Below are 21,621 nucleotides of genomic sequence, written 5' to 3'. Positions count from 1 at the left end.
CCTCAGCTTGGGCTCTTTCGGGGCCTTAAGGAATCTGTTGGTCTATGTGCAGCTAGGCTGAAGGATTCCCGCCTCTCCAAGCACTGAGAGGCGGCCTTTGAGCTCCTCCTGCCCAGTGACTCCTGGCGACCCAGGGTTCGGGGCTGCAAATTAAAAATGCTTTGATCAACATCTAATACAACAGCTCTGATTTTACATCAACAATCACAGGCTTGATTAAAACAAATATATTATTCTAGGTTATTTTTTTCCATTCAAATGTTTATATTCCATCTACCCTGAACAATGAATTGAGGGAAAACAGGCCCCTCCAAAGCCCTGCCGAGAGGAAGGCTTTCCGGGATGCCGGGGACAAGCTGGGGACGGGGGCTGCGGCGAGGCGGCCGCCTCACGGGGCTGTCTTCTTCAAGTCTCGGATCTGCTTGATCAGGTAGTTCTTCTCGTCGGTGAACTGCTCGTCGTCCGTCCTTTCCTTCTGGAAGCTGCTCAGGAACTCGATGAGCTTGGGTTGGTTTTTCAGCAGGATCTCCACGATGGGCTGCGTTTTGTGAGGGCTGGCCACAAACACCTGAAACGCAGGGGACAAGGCCTAGCGCGGAGGCTCCAACAGGGACCCACTGACCCCGCTCGCCCTGGGTGTCGCCCGAGGGGCCTGCGGAGCCCCCAGGGGAGTTCTCATCCTCAGCTACACCCCCAGCTCTTTTTATTTATTCTGAAACAGGGTCTTGTTAGGGAGACCGGCCTATCTCAGCTTCCCAAGTTCTAGGATTTCAGATGTCCACCACCACGCCCAGCTGCCTCTTGCCTCTTTCCTTCTCTCTCTCTCTCTCTCTCTCTCTCTCTCTCTCTCTCTCTCTCTTCCAGTAGTCTACTCTGAATTACACCCCCAGCTCTATTTTGTATCCTTTATTTTGAAACAGAGCCTCACTAAGTTGTGGGAGGCCCAAATAGCTGAGGCTGGCCTCGAACCCGCGATTCCTGTCTCAGCCTCCCAAGTACTGGGATTATAAGTGTGCACCACCACGCCCAGCTAGCTGTTTCATTTTATTTATTTACTTATTATTTATTTATTTATTTGTAGTACTGGGGATGGAGCCCAGGGGCATTCTATCTCAGAGCTATACCTCTAGTTCTATTTTTAATTCTCCATTTATTTTATTTTATTTTATTTTTTTGGTGGTACTTGGGGTTCCTGGAAGCCCTTCTACCTTCAGGCTCCACTCCCAGACCTATTTTATATTTTTATTTGGAAACAGAGCCTCTTGAGCCAGCTTGGTTGGCTTTAAATCTGCGTGATCCTCCTGTCTCCACCTCCCAAGCCCAGGGATTACAAAAGTGAGCCACCACGCCCGGCTATTCTCTATTTTTTAATTTTTTATTTTTTTTGCGGTACTGGAGATGAAATCCAGGGGTGCTGCTCCTTGGAGCTACACCACCAGCCCTATTTTTTAGTCTTTTTATTTTTTGAAACAAGGTCTCACTGAGTTGTGAAGGGCCTCCCTAAGTAACTGAGGCTGTATGTGAACCACAATCCTCTGGTATCCGCCTCCTGAATGCTGGGATTACAAGCATGGGCCTCCGCACCTGGATAATTCTTTATTTTTGAAACAGGGTCTCACTATGTAGCAGAGAGCCTAAGTAGCTGACACTGTCTGCAAACCCATGATCCTCTTGTCTTAGCCTCCCAAGTATATGGGATCACAAGTGTGCACCACCATGCCTGGCTTCTTTCTCTTTCTTTCTTTCTTTCTTTCTTTCTTTCTTTCTTTCTTTCTTTCTTTCTTTCTTTGTGGCTCTGAGGATGGAACTCAGGGACATTTAACCTCCAAGCTACAACCTTGTCCTATTTTTTTTTTTTTTTTTTGTGGTACTGGGGATGGAACCCAGGGGCCTTCTACCTCTGGGCTACACTCCCAGACCTATTTTATATTTTATTTGGAAACAGGGTCTCTTAAGCCAGCTCAGGTTGGCTTCGAAACCTGCGCGATCCTCCTGTCTCAGTCTCCTAAGTGTGGGGATTACAAGCGTGCGCCACCACGCCTGGCCTATTTTTTATTCTTTATTTTGAATCCGGGTCTCACTAAGTTGCAAAGGGCGCCAGGTGTGGCGGCGCACGCTTGTAATCCCCGCGCTTGGGAGGCAGAGACAGGAGGATCGCGCAGGTTCGAAGCCAGCCGCGCTGGCTTAGGAGACCCTGTTTCCAAATAAAAATATAAAATAGGTCTGGGAGTGTAGCCCGGAGGTTGAAGGGCTTCCAGGAACCCCAGTACCACCAAAAAAAAAAAAAAAAAAAAAAAAGTTGCAAAGGGCCTCACTCAGTACCTGAGGCTGCGAACGGTAATCCTCCAGTCTCAGCCTCCCGAATGATGGGATAACAAGCGTGCACCACCACGCCCAGCTTGTTTTATTTATTTATTTATTTATTTATTTATTTTTGGTGGTACTGGGGTTCCTGGAAACTCTTCTCCGGGCCACACTCCCAGGCCTATTTTTATATTCTTTTATTTGGAAACAGGGTCTCCTAAGCCAGCGCGGCTGGCTTCGAACCTGCGCGATCCTCCTGTCTCCGCCTCCCAAGTGTGGGGATTACAAGCGTGCGCCACCACGCCCGGCCCGGCTTGTTTTATTTTAAATATGTTTTTAACCATGAAATCTTTCTAACAGAAAATAACAGAAACAGACCCCAATAAACACCACACAAACTAAACATATCCTGCCACCTTGCTTCACAACTCTCTTTTTAAGGACATATATAACATTACTGCTAGACCTGAGCCCTCGCCATACATCTCTGGCCTCCCCCCGCAGGGACCACTGTCTGCGGGCAGTGTTACCAGGTCTCCTACCACGTGTGCAAGTGACACGGGCCGCGTGACAGGCTGTGGAGTGCTTATTCGCTAATGACTCAGTTTTGAACAGGTAATAGACTCAAATAAGCAATCTCCCTCTCACCTTCCCTCCCTGGAGGTCATCAGGAACGCGTTTTCTTAGCTATATAGAGCCTGCAAAGGACAGATCAGCCAGGCACCATCACGCCACGTGCTTGTAATGCCAGTGTTTCGGAGGCAGGCTCAGGGCCAGCCACACCAACTAATGCAAGACCCTCCGCAACCCAGCCAGACACTGTTTCAAAGTAAAAAAAAAAAATTAGCCAGGTATAGTGGCGCATACCTGTAACCCCAGGTAACTTGGGAGGCTGAGACAGGAGGATTGCAGGATTGAGGCCTCAGCAAGTAGTGAGACTCTTATCAACCTGGAGAAACCCTGTTTACAAATAAGAATAAAATTGGGCTTGGGGTGTAGCTCAAAGGTAGAATGCCTCTGGGTTGAATTCCCAGTACCACAAAATATTAAATAAATAAATTAATAATAATATTAAAAGGGGGGCTGGGGAGCCAGTATGGTGGTGCACGCCTGTAATCCCTATACCTGGGAGACTGAGACAGGAAGATTGTAGGTTCAAGGACAGTCTCAGCAATGTAGCAAGACTCTCAGCAACCTAGTGAGATGCTGTTTCAAAACAAAAAATATCCCAGTGCTTGGGAGGCTGAGACAGGAGGACCGCACAGGTTCGAAGCCAGCCTCAGCTACTTAGTGAGGCTCTCAGCAACTTAGTGAGACCCTGTTTCCAAATGAAAAGTATAAAAATAGGTCTGGGAGTATAGCCTGGAGGTAGAAAGCCTCTGGGTTCCACCCCCAGTAGCACCAAAAAACAAAACAAAATAAAAAACAAAAAATATAACTGGGCTGGGGGATGTAGCTCAAAGCTAGAACACCCCTGGGTTCAATCCCCAGTAGTACAAGAAACCACCGACCCCCAGAGATTCTCAATCAAGCAAATCTTGGGGGGAGGCCTTGTTTTCTGTATTTTCATAAACTTCTACAAAGATTCTTACGCATCCTTCAAGAAGCACATATACAGTCACAACCCTGGGCAGACAGCAACCCAGCCAGGCGTCTGACCCGGTGCAGAGCCAGTATTTGCCTCACACATGCAGGGTGCTGGGTTCGAGTCCCACCCAGCACTGCGAAAACCAAACCAAATCCCCAGATATAAACAACTCAACTACATTCTCAATGATGGCAACAGCTGTACTGGAACACAATGCCTCAAACCGTAGCCTCAGCTGGTGGGCTCTAGATAATGGACACGCATCCTAGTTCCTGCTACATGTATGGCTACGGCCAGACCACAGATCCCAGGTCCCTGACCCCCACAGAGCCCTCTGTTGTCACGTTCTGGGCTCCTGACTCTTCAGAAGGACGGGGGTGGGGGGGCTCCCAGGAGAATAATTTCCTGCCTCGTCCATCTACTGGTCTGTGGTACTCTGTTATTATGGTGCTTTGAAAACTAAAAGAGAAAACCATGTGACCATCTATTTAATAAAGAGTATTTTACAAAGTCCAATGTTCCTTTCAAGGCAAAAAACACCCAACATGAGACAACTTGAAATTCATGTGCAAATGAATGAAGTTGGGCCTATACCAGCTTCATACCTTAAAAAGAAATTAATTCAAAATCAATTGATGACCTAAGTATAAGAGCTAATAGGGCTTTTAGGGGAAAATACTGGGGTAATGTTTGTGACTTTGGATTTGGTAATGGCTTATTATATATAACCCCAAAAGCACAAGCAACAAAAGAAAATAGATAAACTGAGTTTCATCAAAGTTTAAACTTTTATGAATCAAAGACAGTAGAGCCAGGCATGGTGGTACACGTCTGTAATCCCAGAACTTGGGAGGCTGAAACAGGATGATCCAGGTTCGAGATCAGCCTTGGCAACTTAGTGTAAACAAGGGAGCGCCAATTAAAAGACTGGAGAGCGCCTTGCTAGGTATAATAAATCTCAAGCTTACTCCTCCCCTCTCTAAAGTGAATGAGAGTAGAAGAATCATGTGAGCCCTTTGTTCAAGGCTCAGTTCTGTGAATTTGTCAACTGAGCCATTTACAGGTAAATAAAGAAACCTGTCTCTGATTTTGGCCTCTGGAAATCCTGTCTTGGGAATCAAAGGGAAACTGAAGAGGAGGAAACTGAATCTCCTGCAACAAGAGAGTAGAGAGAAAACCCACAGAATGGGAGAAAATATTTGCAAATCATATATCTGATCAGTATCTTGTATCTAGAACACAAAGAATGCTTACAATTAAACAACAAAAAGACAATCCATTCAAGAGCAAAGGACTCGAGTAGACATTTCTACAAAGAAAATGCTCAGCTGGGTGTGGTGGCGCACGCTTGTAACCCCACGCTTGGGAGGCGGAGACAGGAGGATCGCCTGGTTCAGAGCCACCCTCGCTGGCTTAAGAGACCCTGTTTCCAAATTTAAAAAATGTAAAATAGGTCTGGAAGCGTAGGCCGAAAGTAGAAGGGTTTCCAGGAACCCGAGTACCACCAAAATAATAATAATAATAATAACATAAAGAAAATGCTCAAATGTCGAACATGCATATGAAAAAATGCTCCAAATCATATCCTTTCATCCCCAGAAGGATGGTTACAATTTAAAAAATAAAACTGGCAATAACAAGGGTTGTGAGGATAAGGAGAGACTGGATCCCTTATTTTACTGGTGGGATTGTTCAAAAGTGTAGCCTCTTTGGAAAAGTCTGGCATTTCCTTAGTAAGTTAAACACTGAATTACCACATGACCAAGCAATTCCATTCCTATGAATGGAAAATATTTTCTAAAACAAAAACTTGTTCTCTGATGTTCACACTAGCCCAAGGTAGAAAAAACCCAAGTATCCATCAACTCATGAATGGATATCCGTGCGATGGAGCATTATGTGGCCATCAAAAGGGAGGAAGTACTGACTGATCATAGATTTGACAGATTTATACAAAATTCCGGAATAGGTAGATCCTTAGAGCCAGAAAGCAGATTGGAGGTTGCCAGGGGCTGGGGATAAAAGAAAATAGGGAGGAATTGCTTAATGAGTAACAAGGTTTCCTTTTGAGGTGTTAAATGCTCTGCCTCTAGATAGTGGAGACAGTACACAACATTGTAAATACACTAAATGTCACTGAATTGTATATTTAAAATAGTTAATTTTGTAATATAATTTGATGATATGTGACTTTACTACAATGAACTAAAATTGTTACTTGCCAAAAAAAAGTATTTCAGGTTTGTTTACAAGGCTAAACAAAATGCCTGACGTTTTTGTAATACTTATTATATGTTAGGAAATCAGATACTAGAGCCAGCCTGTAGGCGTCTTCTGGTAACCATTTGTTTACGATGGAGTTGCTGTGAAACTTTAGTTAAAAATTGTCTGGGATTTTCTGGTGATTGCATAAATATCTCATAGCAACAGTCTTTGTTTTTAAAAATAAAATATTTTGGATAAACCAACTTTCTGCTTCAAAACTGTGGTGGAATTTGTAGGCAGGTATCATTGGATCGAGCCCATTGAACCTGTACCCTGTTATCATAAAGCTTAGAAAAACGTTGTTTTCAAGTTTTAAATTGTTCCTTGCTTTTGCTTTTTATGGCTCCTGAACTCGGCTGCCTCTGAAGGCTGCTACTGACGAGATGCAGCTAACACCAGCCTGCGGGATTTCCCGAGGGCTCTGGCTGGGTGGAGGCGAGCAAGAGGAACGCAGTCTTGTTTGTTTGTTTGTTTTCTGGCATTGAGGATTGAACTCGGGGGCAGTCTATCTCCAAGCTACACTCCCAGCCTTATTTTTAATTCTTTAATTTAATTTATTACTATTATTTCTTAGGTACTGGGGATGGAACCCAGGGGCGTTCTACCTCTGAGCTATACCCCAGCCCTATTTCATTTTATTTTTTCTATGTTGAAACAGGGTCTCACTAAATTGTAGAGGGCCTAATTGTTGAGGCTGGCCGTGAACCTGCGACCCTGCTGTCTCAGCTTCCCAAATCCTGGGATTACAAGCATGTGCCACCATGCCCAGCTTATTTTTTTACTTTGAAACAGGGTCTTGCTGAGTTGCGGAGGGTCTCCCTAAGTTACTGAAGCTACACTCAAACCCGTGACCCTCCTGTCTCAGCCTCCCAAGTACTGGGATTATAGGCATGGGCCGCTGCACCTGCTCCGCGGAACACACGTCTAATTCCAGGTGTGTGGAGCTGAGTCTTTTGACTGTTACGTCCAGATGATGTCTTGGTGCTCCCTCTGCTGTACTTGTGTTTTCAAAATAGCAATTTTCTTTCTTTGTTTCTTCTTTCCTTTCTTTCTCTCTTTCTTTTTTGTGGTACTGGGGATTAATCCCAAGGGCAGTCTATCTCCAAGCTACACCCCCCAGCCTTATTTTTAATTCTTTATTTTTATTTTATTTTACTTATTTTTTGAGGGGTAAAAATAGGAATGGAGCCCAGGGGCATTCTACCTCAGAGCTACCCCCCTAGCCCTATTTTTTTATTCCTTATTTTGAAACAGGGTCTCACTGAGTTGCAAAGTGCCTCACTAAGTAGCTGAGGCTGTCCTCGAACCGAGATTTTCCTGTTTCAGCCTCCCAAATGCTGGGATTACAAGTGTGCCACCACGCCCTGCTTTTAGTTCTTTATTTTGAAGCTGGGTCTAAATTGCTGAAGGCCTCACTAAGTAGCTGAGGCTGGCTGTGAACCTGCGATCCTTCCAAATACTGGGATTATAACTGTGCACCATCAAGCCCGGCTCTTTCAAAAAGAGCAATTTTTAAAGCAGCCCCAAACAATTTAAACAGGGGAAAGCACCTATGACTTTTGCTTAGAATGTCTCTCGTTGCCTTGGTGCTTATACAGCCTGTCTCAGACATGTGTTTTATGAAGTTCTCAAGCACAGTGAAACAGAAGGAAAGATGTGACTATAATTCAGATGTTTTTATTTGAATTAAATATTTTATTTGCTCTTCCTTAAACTTAAATGCTTCCTATGAAAAATTTAAAAATCTATGTCTTGTACATATATTCATTAATCTCATTCAAATTCTCTTTACCAAGAGTGATTTGAACCAGATAAGGTACTGGGGGCTTGTCTTCTGCCCCGTGGGCCTGTCAGCGACACACTTGGCAAGTCTGGAATGCTCCATACAAGGTTAAAGGGAGGTACCCAAAATGCCACAGAGGTGAAAACTGAAACAGTATACTCTTACCCAAATGAAAGCAAATGTGAGAGTGAATACTCAGAATATTTTGGATACAATACTTTTTAGTGGTGATCAGAGATAGTTAAATTTTCTTTTTCCTATTTAAAAACGAAAGGACTGCTGGACACAATTGCACACAACTATAATCCTAGTTAATACAAAATAAAATAGCGTTGGGCGTGCAGCTCAGAGGTAGAATGTAGAATGCCACCGGATTCAGCCTCCAGTGATAGGGAGAGAGAGGGACAGATAGACAGACAGACAGATGTCACTGGGGATGTTGTTCAGTGATAGACTGCTTGCCTAACATATTTGAGGCCCTGTGTTTCATCCCAGGCACTTTGAATGAAAGACAGAAGAAAGGAAAGGAAGAAAGGGAAGGGGGGGAAGAGGGAGGGAGGGAGGGAAGCGCTCCTTCCTTGTGGCAGGTCGGTCTGTGTCTGTGAGCGCCCACACACATGCACCTCCTTCCTGTGTGGCAGGTCGGTCTGTGTCTGTGAGCGCCCACACACATGCACCTCCTTCCTTGTGGCAGGTCGGTCTGTGTCTGTGAGCGCCCACACACATGCACCTCCTTCCTTGTGGCAGGTCGGTCTGTGTCTGTGAGCGCCCACACACATGCACTGGGCCAGGATGGGCCTCGGGCCTCAACGCACATCCAGGAGAATGAGAAGCCCGGGAAGGAAGGAGGTGGTGGCAGGCTGGAGTTCAGTGTACTCAAAAAATCTGTAGTATATTCTATAAAGCCCCTGAAATCCCCTCCTCATTGCTGCCATTCCTATTATTTCTCCAATTATGTAAGTAAAAACTAGAGAAATAGAAAAGAAAGTAAAAATAATCGCTCACAGAGCGGGGGATGTACCTCAGTGACAGAGCCCTGGGTTCAATCCTCAGCACTGCTAACCCCTGAAAAATCACCTAACTCCTCACCCAGAAGTAGCCACCAGGAATATGGGTGTACATCCTTCTGGCATTTATTTTTTTCTTTTCTGCACATAGCTACAATGTAAAACTAGCTTAGAAGACTTTTATTTTTTATTTTTTGTCTCTTTTGGTACTGGGGAAAGGAACTCACGGTGTTTGTGCTCCCAACACAAGTGCTTTGCTACTGAGCTTCATCCCAGCCCATACACACATATTTTAAACAAAACCGAGCCTGTGTTATGAACGTAATGGTTCATAACCTATTCTTTCTCTTTTACTCCTAGGTTTTTACCATGTATAAACTCTCTGTAGGCGAAGTGAGGTCACTGGAGAGGTGTTGTCAGAACCAGGTTCACAAACATTGCTCGAGCTGCGCCAGGCTGTTGTTCTGTCTGGACAGCTCTGAGAGGAGGGTCTTATTTGCCCTACTGCTTAGAGCAGTTAAGCGGGATCCTCCATGCCCGTTGGCCAAGGGCCTCCTCTGGGCTCTGCTTGGTGCTGGCCCGGCCCTCTCCATCCAAGGCTAGGTCATGCTGTTTGGTTAAAATGTTCTTTACTTCCAAGTAACACACACACACACACACACACACACACACACACACACACACACACGAAAGGAGAGAAAAGGGTCTAAGGAAAAAAATACAATCCCATTTTTCTCTCTTTAAAACTTTTTTTTTTTTTTTGGTGGTACTGGGGTTCCTGGAAGCCCTTCTACCTCCGGGCTACACTCCCAGACCTATTTTATATTTTTATTTGGAAACAGGGTCTCTTAAGCCAGCACGGATGGCTTCGAACCTGCGCGATCCTCCTGTCTCCACCTCCCAAGCGCAGGGATTACAAGCGTACGCCACCACGCCCAGCTAAAACTTTCATTTTAAGTAAGCAAGGAGGTCAAAGAAATACAATCTTGTTTTGCCTGCCTGCCTTCCTGCCTTCCTTCCTTCCAACTTGGGTCCCTCCCCCATGTGATCTCGCAGCGGAACAGGAAGCAGAACCCTGGAAGCCAGAAGCCTAGATATCGCGAAACTCCAGGTGCCTGAGACTCCAAGCATCGCAATACTACAGATGTCGGAGAGAATCAGCATGCCTATGAAACATCGGTGCCTCCAATCTGCCACGTGACTCAGCCGGCCAATCAGGACTCTGCGCAACTCTCCAGACTCGTGACTCGTCGGTCCCTTCCCCCACGGCCGGCTGACTCTCTGGAGGAGCCGGGTCCAAATAGAACAGTGGTCTCTGATAACCCGGTTGGTGTTTTTACCTCTCTCTTAAACCTCCTAACTCTATTTTCAAACTAAAATTCTGGTGCCGAAACCTGGGAGGAGTTTTAGAGTCCCCCCCCCCTTTATCTTTTTTTCTCTCTCTTTTTGAGCCCTGGACTCTCGGACCTTCCAGCAGGTTGACTGTGAGATCCTGCACTGGTGCTCGGCTTGCAGGTGTGGCTCTGCCCGCTGCCACCGCCGTGGCCACTGCCTCCGCAGCCTGTAGGCTCCAGGCCGCCAGTTCCACCTGCCCCGAGCCAGGCTCCTTGGCGGGTGCTGGAGCCTGCTCTGCCTGCTGACCGCTTGAGCGGGCCAGGACCTCCGTCCACCATTTGGACTGCCCACAACTGCTGTTCTGGCTTGGTGCTCTGCTCACCACCAAGACCTCTGGCTTTTCTGTTCTGCCCGCCCTGAGCCAGGCTCGTTGGGCGGCGCACAACCCGGTTTCGGCGTCCACTACAGTCACCCGTGCCAGGCTTGACTTGCAGGTGTAGCTCTACTTGCTGCCGCCACTCTGTTTTGCCCGCCCCCAAGCCAGGCTTGCTGGGCCATTTGCCCCATGACCCAGCCTCAGCGTCTGCCACGCGCCTGGAAGCCACTTTGTTTCCACTCCGCAGGCCCGGCTAGCCGTGCCGCCTGCGCACCACTGTTTGATTCCGCCAACACCAGCCGCCAGTGCCACCCACACCAGGCACAGGCGCTGCGTGCCTGGGCTCCACCGCACCCCCAGCAGCTTCTCAGCGCTTCTGGTGTAGCCAGCGCTGGCTGGCAACACTTCACTCCCGTAAGTTGCCTCTCCTTCCCTTGGACCTGTTAAAGTCTCCTCAATGCATATTACCAAGCTGTCCAGGGTAACCTCTGACTTCTGCTGCAGCCATACTCCCACCTGCCCACTTCTGGAGACCCGACCTCTCCCAGCCAAGGCCCCCCCACCGCTCCCTGACAGCAGGAAGTAGCTTAAGACTCGGTCTCTGCCCATTATCACCAAAAGGCCAGGATGGTAAGTTGGGTCCCTCCCTCATGTGAGGTCAGCGGGAATAGGAGGTGGAACCCCAGAAGCCAGAAGCAGAGACATCGCGGGATTCCAGGTGCCTCAAGACTCTAAACATCGTGAGACTACAGATATTGGGAGGGAACTGGCATGCCTATAAAACATCCGTGCCTCGGATCCATCTTGTGTCTCAGTCAGTTGATCAGGACTACGCGTAACTCTCCAGATGTGTAGCCTGTTGGTCCCTTCCCCCATGGCTGGGACCTCCGGAGGGGCCTCCAGAGGGGCCTGGTCCGAAGGGAGGCCTCCTGAGGGGCCTCCGGAGGGGCCTGGTCCGAATCAGCGGTATCTGATAACCCAGTTGGTGTTTTTACCTCCCTCCTAAACCCCCTAACTCTATTTTCAACCTAACTTTTTCTTCCTTCCTTCCTTCCTTCCTTTCTTTCTTCTTTCTTTCTTTCTTTCTTTCTTTCTTTCTTTCTTTCTTTCTTTCTTTCTTTCTTTCTTGTCCCAGGGATGAAACCCAGGGACATTCTACCTCTGAGCTCCACCTCCAACCCTATTTTTTATTCTTTATTTTTGAAACAGGGTCTCACTGAGTTGCAAAGAGCCTCGCTAAGTAGCTGAGCCTGTCCGTGAACTGCGATCCTCTGGTCTCTGCCTCCCAAATGCTGGGATTACAAGCATGTGCCACCACTCCCGGCACGTTTCTAGATTTTTTAAATCACAGTTTTTCCTGCCTTTCGAGTTTGTCTCCTTTCCAATGAAGTTATGGATGGATGATTTCATACCATGCCCTATCCTGAAGCAGGGCATAAATTTAAAAGGTTAAAACAGGCAGCTTCTTACAGAGCTGGGTCAGAATAGTAACAAGGTAAGAAAGTTACAAGACCTCTGGACCTAATGAAGAGGCACCCTGTATCTTCTGAAGAAGCTAAACCAATGCAAAAGTAAGCTATTGCCCTGCTCTCAAGGGGACCAGATAAGAAACCCCATTTAGGACCTGGAGATCCAGGGGAAGACACAAGTGAGCGCTCTCCACTGCCCTCTTCTGGCGTGGCACTGTTTCTCTTCTACGTCTAGTAAATACTGCTGTATGCTTGGCAATGCTTGTCCTGCTTCATTTTTTCTGAATGGGCAGAGGACAAGAACTCACAACATGGTGGCACTGAACCGTAATACTTTCTGCCTTATTATTTGTATTTTTCCTATCCCACCTCTTCCTCCACTACCCCAGACTTGGATCCCTTAATCTTAGGGGCTGATGAGGATGAAAGTCCACTGTCTTTAGCTTCTTCATTGCTGACAAGGGAGGAAGGCCCTGCCTAGCCAGGGATTGGAAGTCTCCTATGAAAGAAAAGCAATCTTTTCGACAGAAGTTACAAGATCACATAGAAACTGTCAGGCTTCCATTTTATAACTGTCGCTTAGGCATTCAACTTGTACCTTTTGCACATGTGTCCATATTTCTCCTTTTGTAAAAATCTCTCCAGGGAAAACCAAACAACCAGATTAGGCTATACAGTCTTTCCAGCCAATGGGAGATGGTACAGTGGTTTGTGCGTTAGAGGATACAATACCGCGTGGACTGCCCGCCCAGTGTGCACTCTGCGCCCTTCTTTGTAGATGTAAGTGCAATGCCAAGTTACTTTTGGTTTCATGAGTTGTTTATTTGTTCCTTTTATTTCGGCTTCTCTAAGATCTGTTTCTAAAAACTGGGGGCATGTCCAGGTTTCCTGTCCTTCGGGTGAGTGCCACAGGCTCCCCACTCGGGGGACGCATCCTACTGCCTCACTGTAAGAGCCTCTGAATGCTGGGGGCAACTTGGTGGGTCCATAACTGGCTGAGACCCGGTGGTAAAAGTCTCTTGGCAGGGAAAGGCCTAAGCCAACAACGCACCAACCAGATGATTTTGTGCATGAAGAAAGGTCAGAAACACCTCAGGAGGTTGCAAAACATTAACATAGTGGTTGGGGCATTCCGGAGGCTTGTGCGAGTGTGAATGAGAAGGGTTTAGAGAGACGGAGTGGAGAGTTCAAAATTGCAGTCTGCAGGTGGCCTCATGCAGCTTACAGCAGTCCTTAGGACTTAGGGGTTTGTACTGTCTGTGTATTGCTAAGAAGGACCAAAAAAACCCATGAGGGAGATAGCCAGTGATAAATGAAGCCTCTCAGGAGCATGTGAGAGTCCTCTGATGAGGGGTGGGCCTCCTCAGACACTCAGAGTCAGGTATCTGGAATAGGGGACAAGCAAAGTAGGAAAAGTCTAGTCAGGGGAAAAAATGAGGATGAAATTCCCTCAAACAGCCCCCTGGGTAAATACTTTATACTGGGGAGATACTATGAGGATTTAGGGCAAAAAGAAAAGAAAAGAAACAAAAGGTGATTGAATTTTATTGTTCCATCTGGACCCATGAGCCCATATTACAACTGGCTGTCATTTGGCAGAAGTTCAGGCCAAATGAGAATTAGATATATTAATTATAGATAAGTGACCACTCATAAATTTTTCAAAAATGTATCCAGATACCCTTTAGTTCACATGACTTATAAATCTTTAACAAACAAGTTTAACTAAGTTTGGCAAAAGGAATGTAAAAGATGTTATTAAAAATTATATTTTTCCAGGCTAGCCAATTTATATTGGTTTATAAGGATGGTCTGATTAAATGGCCAGAAAACAAAACAAAAATAAAAACAAAGGATAAACAATAAACAAGGGCCAGGGAAATTTCAGGAATCAGAGGCTTAAAGGACAATGAAGAGGCCAGCCTAGAGGAGGAAACAAACCCTACAGGTGCAGAAAGAATGATCATTTTAAAAGAGAATGTCCTGAGTTAAAGAGGTAAGAACGCTGGGCATGGTGGTGCAACACTCGTAATCCCAGCTCTCGGAAGGATGAGACAGGAGGATCGTGCAGGTTCAAAGCCAGCCTCAGCTACTAAGTGAGGCTCTCAGCAACTTAATGAGACCCTGCTTCCAAATAAAAATAGGTCTGGGAATATATCCTGGAGGTAGAAAGCCCCTGGGTCCTACCCCTAGTACCACACACACACACACACACACACACACACACCAAAAAAAAAAATTAAACAGGGAAGATAGGGGAATACTCATCATGACCTTCAAGAGGGAAGAATAAAAATGTCAGGGGCCCTTTTTCAACCAGAGCTCCTCCAAGCTACATCTTCAGGTCTATTTTTTGTTTGGAAACAAGGTCTTGCTAAGTTACTGGGAGTCTCACTAAATTGCTGAAGCTGGCGGTGAACCTACAATCTTCTTGTTTTAGCCCCCGAAAGTACTGGGATTACAGGCTTGTGCCACCATGTCCAGCATGTCAGAACTATTATAAAAACTGAATTTTAGCCAGGCATGGTGGCATGTGCTTATAATCCCAGTACTTGAGAGGCTGAGACAGGAGGATTGCAGGTTTGTGGGCAGCCTCAGCTACTTAGTGAGACACTGTCTCAAAATAAATAACAAAAAATTAGGGCTAGGAGTATAGCTCAGACGTAGAATGCCTGTGGGTTCAATCCCAAGTATCACACATGCACACACAAACTGGATTTGTTTTGTCCTTAGTGGTTTTGTTTTGTATTGTCCATGTAAATCTTCATAACTATTGTCTGTTATTTTTTTTTCAAAAGTACAACTTCTAGCAGAATAAGCTAAAGAGTGTTTTGAGATGATAGCCATCACCTGGAAAATAGGTAGGCTATGACACTGAGCCCTATTTATTAACAAGGATGGTAGAGCTAACCTACTGGGTGTTCAACAACTGCGACTTGGAGAGCAGGCAGGAAAAAAAAAAGAGCTAAGAAGAAAACAGCCAATATGTTAGCTCTGCCCTCCAAGGTCAGTTAAGACCCAGGGATGATGGGACTCCTAAGAGATCTGTAATTCTAGTAGTCATCCAACCCCCAATCAGGGAGGTTACAAAGACCACAGCGACTAGGAGCCACCAGTACATGTTCTGTATAACGGAGCATCACTGAAGAGGGAAATATCACCAGTGCGCCAAGGGAAGCCACGTGGCCAGCAAGACCATGACCCATCCTGGCAGATGGCGTAACTGGTAGAGGAAAAGCCTCACAAAGTCCCTAAAGTAACCCTGAGGAGCCTTGGCTGAACTTAAGAGTAAAATAATTTTATAAAAACTTACGTTGGGCTGAGTGTGGTGGAACACGTTTATAATCCCTGCATTTGGGAGGCGATGCTTGGAGGATCGTGGTTCGTGAGTAGCCTCAGCTGCTTAGTGAGGCCCTTCGCAACTCAGTGAGACCCTGTTTCAAAATTAAAAAGACTAAAACAAACGATAAAAGTTATGTTGGCCCCACAGAGGACTACCTACTGGTCTTGAATAAACAACAGGGAAGTTTTTTTTTTTTTGGTGGTACTGGGGATGGAACCCAGGGGCCTTCTACCTCTGGGCTACACTCTCAGACCTATTTTATATTTTATTTGGAAACAGGGTCTCTTAAACCAGCCAAGGCTGGCTTCGAACATGTGCAATCCTCCTGTCTCAGCCTCCCAAGCGCGGGGATTACCACCACACCCGGCTCCCACCAGGGAAGTTTAACCAGAAATAAGTATGCTATTGTAGGGTAAAAAGAGCCATACTCATAAAGCTTTTTTTTTTTTTTTTTGGCGGTACTGGGGTTCCTGGAAGCCCTTCTACCTCCGGGCTACACTCCCAGACCTATTTTATATTTTTATTTGGAAACAGGGTCTCTTAAACCAGCCTGGCTGGCTTCGAACCTGCGCGATCCTCCTGTCTCCGCTCCACCTCCCAAGCGCGGGGATTACAAGCGTGCGCCACCACGCCCGGCCTCATAAAGCTATTGAAAATTCCACCCTCATAATTTAACCTGATATCTTCTGACTTTGGCCCTTCCTTATATTATATACTATCCTTATATTATATACTATAATTTAGAATGGTATTTCTGTTTTTAGGCTCACAGAAGAAATAATATAACACCCAGTGTTCTAAACTTCTGAGTTTTTATCAAATGTTATAAACTAAACCCGTCTCTCTTGAAGTTATGCAGTCCCAAAACCACCAGAAACCTAAAGAGGGAATGATGCTTGATTTACAGATGGCTCCACCACATGTGAAAGCAAAGGGCGGTGTCAAGGGCAACCCTTACAACAAGCCAACTGCTAGTGAAAGGCTCCATTTAGAAGAAAAAGCCCCTAGCCGCTAGCTAACAGTTAAAACAGCCAGCTAATAGTTAAAAAGAAAAAGTATATTTTACTGCAGCTCACAGCTTAGGAATGTAAAATGTGCGATAAGCCCACCCCATCTTATCTATACTGACTGAGTCAGAGCACCTTGACCCGGGAACTTACTAACTGCACCTGGTATTATCTAATTCTTGACTACAAAATGTAATTTTCAAATGATTCTGTAATTTTCTGTAAACGCATGCAATTTAGCCCAAAACCCCCTAATGGTCTTTTCCCTATAAATACCCTCAGTTTCAGTGGCTCGGGGCCGAACTCCTATTCGGGTCGGCCCCAGTGCACTGGCTCCTTAATAAACCCTCTTGCTTTTGCATCAAGGAGATTAAAAGTTTCTCGTGTGTTCTTGCTGTCGTCGCTTATCCCGAGGTTGATTGAGGGTCTCCCCTCGGCGGGGGTCTTACACTAGTACTAATGGGCAGGCTATTAGTAGTCAATAGGCTAAACTGCATGCCATGTTGTTTTTATTTATTATTTATTTATTTTGTGGTACTGGGGTTCCTGGAAGCCTTTCTACCTCCGGGCTACACTCCTAGACCTATTTTACATTTTTATTTGGAAACAGGGTCTCCTAAGCCAGCGCGTGCGGCTGGCTTCGAACCTGCGCGATCCTCCTGTCTCTGCCTCCCAAACACAGGGATTACAAGCGTGCGCCACCACACCTGGCTTATTTTTTATTTTTATTTATTTATTTATTTATTTATTTATTTATTTTTTTGGTGGTACTGGGTTTCCTGGAAGCCCTTCTACCTCTGGACAGACCTTTATGCTTTTTTTTTTTTTTTGGAAACAGGGTGTCTTAAGCCAGCCCGGCTGGCTTCGAATCTGCGCAATCCTCCTTGTCTCCGCCTCCCAAGCGCGGGGATTACAAGCATGTGCCACCACACCCAGCATTATTTTTTACTTAAAAAAAATTTTATAAATTTTATTGGAGCCAGGCGTGGTGGCACAAGCTTGTAATCCCAGCATTTGGCTGAGACCGGAGGATCGCAGTTCACAGACAGCCTCAGCTACTTAGTGAGGCCCTCTGCAACTCAGTGAGACCCGGTTTCAAAATAAAGAATAAAAAATAGGGCGGGGGTGTAGCTTGGAGGTCAAATGCCCCTGGGTTCCATCCTCAGACCCACACACAAAAAATTTTTTATTGGTGCATTGTAGTCATACATCTTAATGGGGTTGTTGTTTGTTTTTAAAATGTAGAGGGGATTATGCTACTAGCCAGATGACATGGAAAAATAGGTTAGCTCAACAAGGATTAACAACCCTATCAAATGAACTTGCTGAAAATTCAGGAACAGATTTAGTTCAGTAAATGAAGGGAATAATGATATCTGTCCTGATATCCCTTATCATGTTTATTGGAATGAAGACTTTGGTAAAATGCTGTATAAACCCTTGCAAATGAGGATCAATCCAAGACTTCAGAGTCAGCCATTGCCAGACAGCCTCCACCGTGTACCATAATAACCTTTTTCTACATGCAGGCTCAGATTGAGAAAGTCGGCTCATGTTAATAGAATTCAAAGAAAAGAATATAAATGTATGATACAAGAGGAGGAAATTATATGGAAGGAAAGCAATGTTTTCTTTTTTCTTTTTCTTTTCTTTTTTTGTGGTACTGGGTGGGGGTGGAACCCAGGGGCTTTTCTACCTCCAGGCTACACTCCCAGACCTATTTTATACTTTATGTGGAAACAGGGTCTCACTAAGTAGCTGAGGCTGGCTTCGAACCTGTGTGATCCTCCTGTCTCAGCCTCTCAAGCGCAGGGATTACAAGCCTGCACCACCACACCAGCTGAAAGCAGTGTTTTCTACAGAAGTTACACGATCACATAGAATCTGGCTCCCACTTTGCGACTGTAGCCTAGGCATACATCTGTAACTTGTACATGATTTCTCTGTGCTCCACTCCGGGATGGACTGGTTTCATGTTTCTCCACTTGTAAAATCTTCTCAGGGAAAACCAGCCAGCTGGTTTGGACGGTGAATTCTCACTGCAGCCAATGGGGGACCCTGCAGCGGCCGATGTGTTAGGGATAAGAGACTGTGTGGACGGCCCGCGCGTGTGCCGTGTGCTTGCTGCACCCTTCAGCTCAGAGGAGTTACCTTGCTGAGTTATTTTTGGTTTCGTGAGGGTTTTTTTTTTTTTTTGTTCGTTGTTTGTTTTTGCTCTCCTTTATTTAAAAATTCCCTAAAATCTGTTTATAACACGGACCCAAAGGAGACAGACAGAATCTGGCCCCAGTTACTGAGTTGGGTTCTTTACAGTCAGGTCAGAAGCGAACTCCACTAAAGGACGCAGCCCCTGGGACAAGAGGATCAGTAGGTCACTTTTTTCTATATGCCTGAAGTTTCTGTTGTGCTTATTGCTAATAGCTCATTTAAACTATTTTAAACTTTTATTCTAGCTTAAGTGACACTTTATTATTTATTCTTTCCAATTGTGTTCAGTAACAAAAATTGTTCTCTTCTGCTAATTACTACATTACAGGAACCAATGTAAAGTGAGAAAAATGTAAAGAATATAACATAGTAATAATTAATATATTAGAAAAATGTAGTAATATTGGGTTAATAATAATGAAATTATCCTCTAACTAAAGAGAGAATTTACTGGCATTTCTCCTAGTGATACTGTAAAAAGACATATCCATTAAACCCAGCCTCAGCAACTTAGTGAGGCCTTCAGCAACTTAGCAAGATCTTGTTTTAAAATAAAATATAAAAGCCGGGCATGGTGGTGCATGCTTGTAATTCTAGTACTTGGGAGGCTGAAACAGGAGGTTCCAAGCCAACCTCAGCTAGTTGGTGAGGCTCTCAGCAACTTAGTGAGACCCTGTTTCAAAATAAAATATGAAATAGGTTGGGTGTGTAGCCCAGAGGTAGAAGAGCCCTGGATTCAACCCCCAGGACCACAAAAATAAATAAATAAATAAATAAATAAATAAATAAATAATAAATAAATATAAAAAGGGCTGAAGTGGTTCAGAGGTGGAATGTCCCTGCCTGGGTTCAATCCCCAGTAGCACACACAAAAAAGATAAATGCATGTTTGACTTTATTGGAACTTTTTACAGAAAGAATAGACTTACAACTGAGAAAGATCTCAAGAATTTACCTAATTCATCCTCCCACGTCAGATATAACCCATATGTAATTTTGTTGAGGGCGTGAATTCTTTTCCTCTGAGATGCCTTGGAAAAGCGATTCTAGAACCATTCTCAGTAACTTATTTCAATATCTAGAATGCCCATTCACAAAAAAAGATATATATATTTTTCAGCCTGCTCAGTCTCTGTACTGAGATAGCTGTCTGGGCTTGGGATTATATTCTAAAAATTGTTCTTGTTTTCGCGTACCAAAGTACCAAGTTAATTTTTTCAGTAGCTGTAACTTGTTAGTCTGCCCCCCCCCCCGTCCCCTTAGTACTGGGGATCGAACCCAGGGGTACTCTATCACTGAGCTACATCTCCAGCCTTATTTTTAATTTTGAAACAGGGTCTTATTAGGTTGCTAAGAGTCTCACTACTTGGTGAGGCTGTTCTTGACTCTGATCCTCTGGTCTCAGCCTCCCAAGTACTGGATTACGGGCATGCCACCACCATGCCTGGCTCTTCTCTCTCCCTCTCTCTCCTCTCTCTCTCTCCCTCTCTCTTTGGTGGTGGAACTGGGGATGGAACCCTTCTCCGGGCTACCCTCCCAGACCTATTTTATATTTTTATTTGAAAACAGGGTCTCTTAAGCCAGCGAGGCTGACTTTGAACCTGCGCGATCCTCCTGTCTTCGCCTCCCAAGTGTGGGGATTACAAACTTGCGCCACCACGCCCGGCTCTTTTTCTCTTTTTGTGTGTGATTTAGTGTTTTAAATTTTTCCACATGCCTTATTTTGGAGGATTGAAGCCAGGGGCATTCTACTTCCAAGATACATCCCCAGCCCCTTTTTAAATTTTGAAATGAAGTCTTGCTAAATTGCTGAGGCTGTCCTCAAAACTATGATCCTCTTGTCTCAGCCTTCCATGTAGTAGGCTTACAGGCATGCACCACCTTACCTGGCAACCTTTTCTCTTTTTGTGTGTGTTGTACTGGAGATTGAACCCAGGGGCATTCTACCTCTGAGCAACACCCCCAGCCCTATTGTAATTTTTTATTTTGAAACAGGGTCTCACTGAGTTGCAAAGGGCCTCACCAAGTAGCTGAGGCTGCCTGAAAATTGCAATTCTTCTGTCTCAGCTTCCCGAATACAGGGTTTGTTTGTTTGTTTGTTTGTACTTGGGATTGAACTCAGGGGCATTCCACCTCTTTTTTTAAATGTTGAAACAGGGTCCAAGTTGCTGAGGCTGGCCTTGAACCTGAGATCCTCTGTGTGCCACCTTGTTGAGTTCTAATTCATTTACTTTTTATAATTCTAACACAAAGAAGAGTCTAGGGGATGGCATGTCAGACCTCATGTTTCCACCATGAACTTTATGAAAATCAAACATTTTTGCCGGCAGACCTTTTAATACAAATACAATTGAAGGCTGTTAGACATTTCTCTAGTCTTTCGCCCTCTTCTCTGCCCCCCTCCTGAATTTGGTGTTTGTCATCCCATCCCTGTTTTCAGACTGTGATGCATATGTACGAATCCATACATAGTATTATTTTACATGTTTTCAAATGTTACATAAATTATATCCTTTTAACATTTGCTCAATTTACCCAATAAAATGTTTCTGAGATGTAATTACATCTCATATCTTTTCAGGGGAGAATGGTCCTGGAGATTGAACTCAGAGGCATTCCACCTCTGATCTACACCCCCAGCCCTATTTTACTTTTTGTTTTTGAAATAGGCTCTCACTAAGTTGAAAAGATTCTCACTAAGTTGCAGTGATGCTCTTGTCTCAGCCTCCCAAGTACTGAGGTTACAGGTGTGTGCCACCATGCCTAGCCACATCTCTGGCAAGGTGGATTCTCCTATCTTATTCTTCAAAACTTCCAGAGCTAATTTTATGTTATCTCTCATATAAATTTTAGAATCAGTGTGTCAAGTTTGAGGAAAAGTCCTGTTAGGATTTTAGGTGAAATTTATAAATTAAGTTAGGATTTTAATTACTCTA

The 21,621-nt window shown here is 45.0% G+C and overlaps 1 protein-coding gene across 1 annotated transcript in view; it reads right to left on the bottom strand.

The window, feature by feature from the left end:
- Window positions 1–388: 388 nt before the first annotated feature.
- CAB39L (calcium binding protein 39 like) overlaps window positions 389–21,621 on the bottom strand; it is a gene marked incomplete at its 3' end in the record, with an annotated part of 86,800 nt that continues 65,567 nt past the window's right edge. Inside the window, exon 8 of the mRNA XM_080689090.1 lies at window positions 389–568. Coding sequence (XP_080545216.1) covers window positions 389–568 — 180 coding nt within the window. The remainder of the gene's footprint in view (window positions 569–21,621) is intronic.

The sequence above is a fragment of the Muscardinus avellanarius genome (genome assembly GCF_963383645.1).
Source record: "Muscardinus avellanarius genome assembly, chromosome: 2".
Classification (NCBI taxonomy): domain Eukaryota; kingdom Metazoa; phylum Chordata; class Mammalia; order Rodentia; family Gliridae; genus Muscardinus; species Muscardinus avellanarius.
The sequence above is the reverse complement of the archived record's forward strand: the minus strand, read 5'-3'. Positions and strand labels throughout refer to the sequence as shown.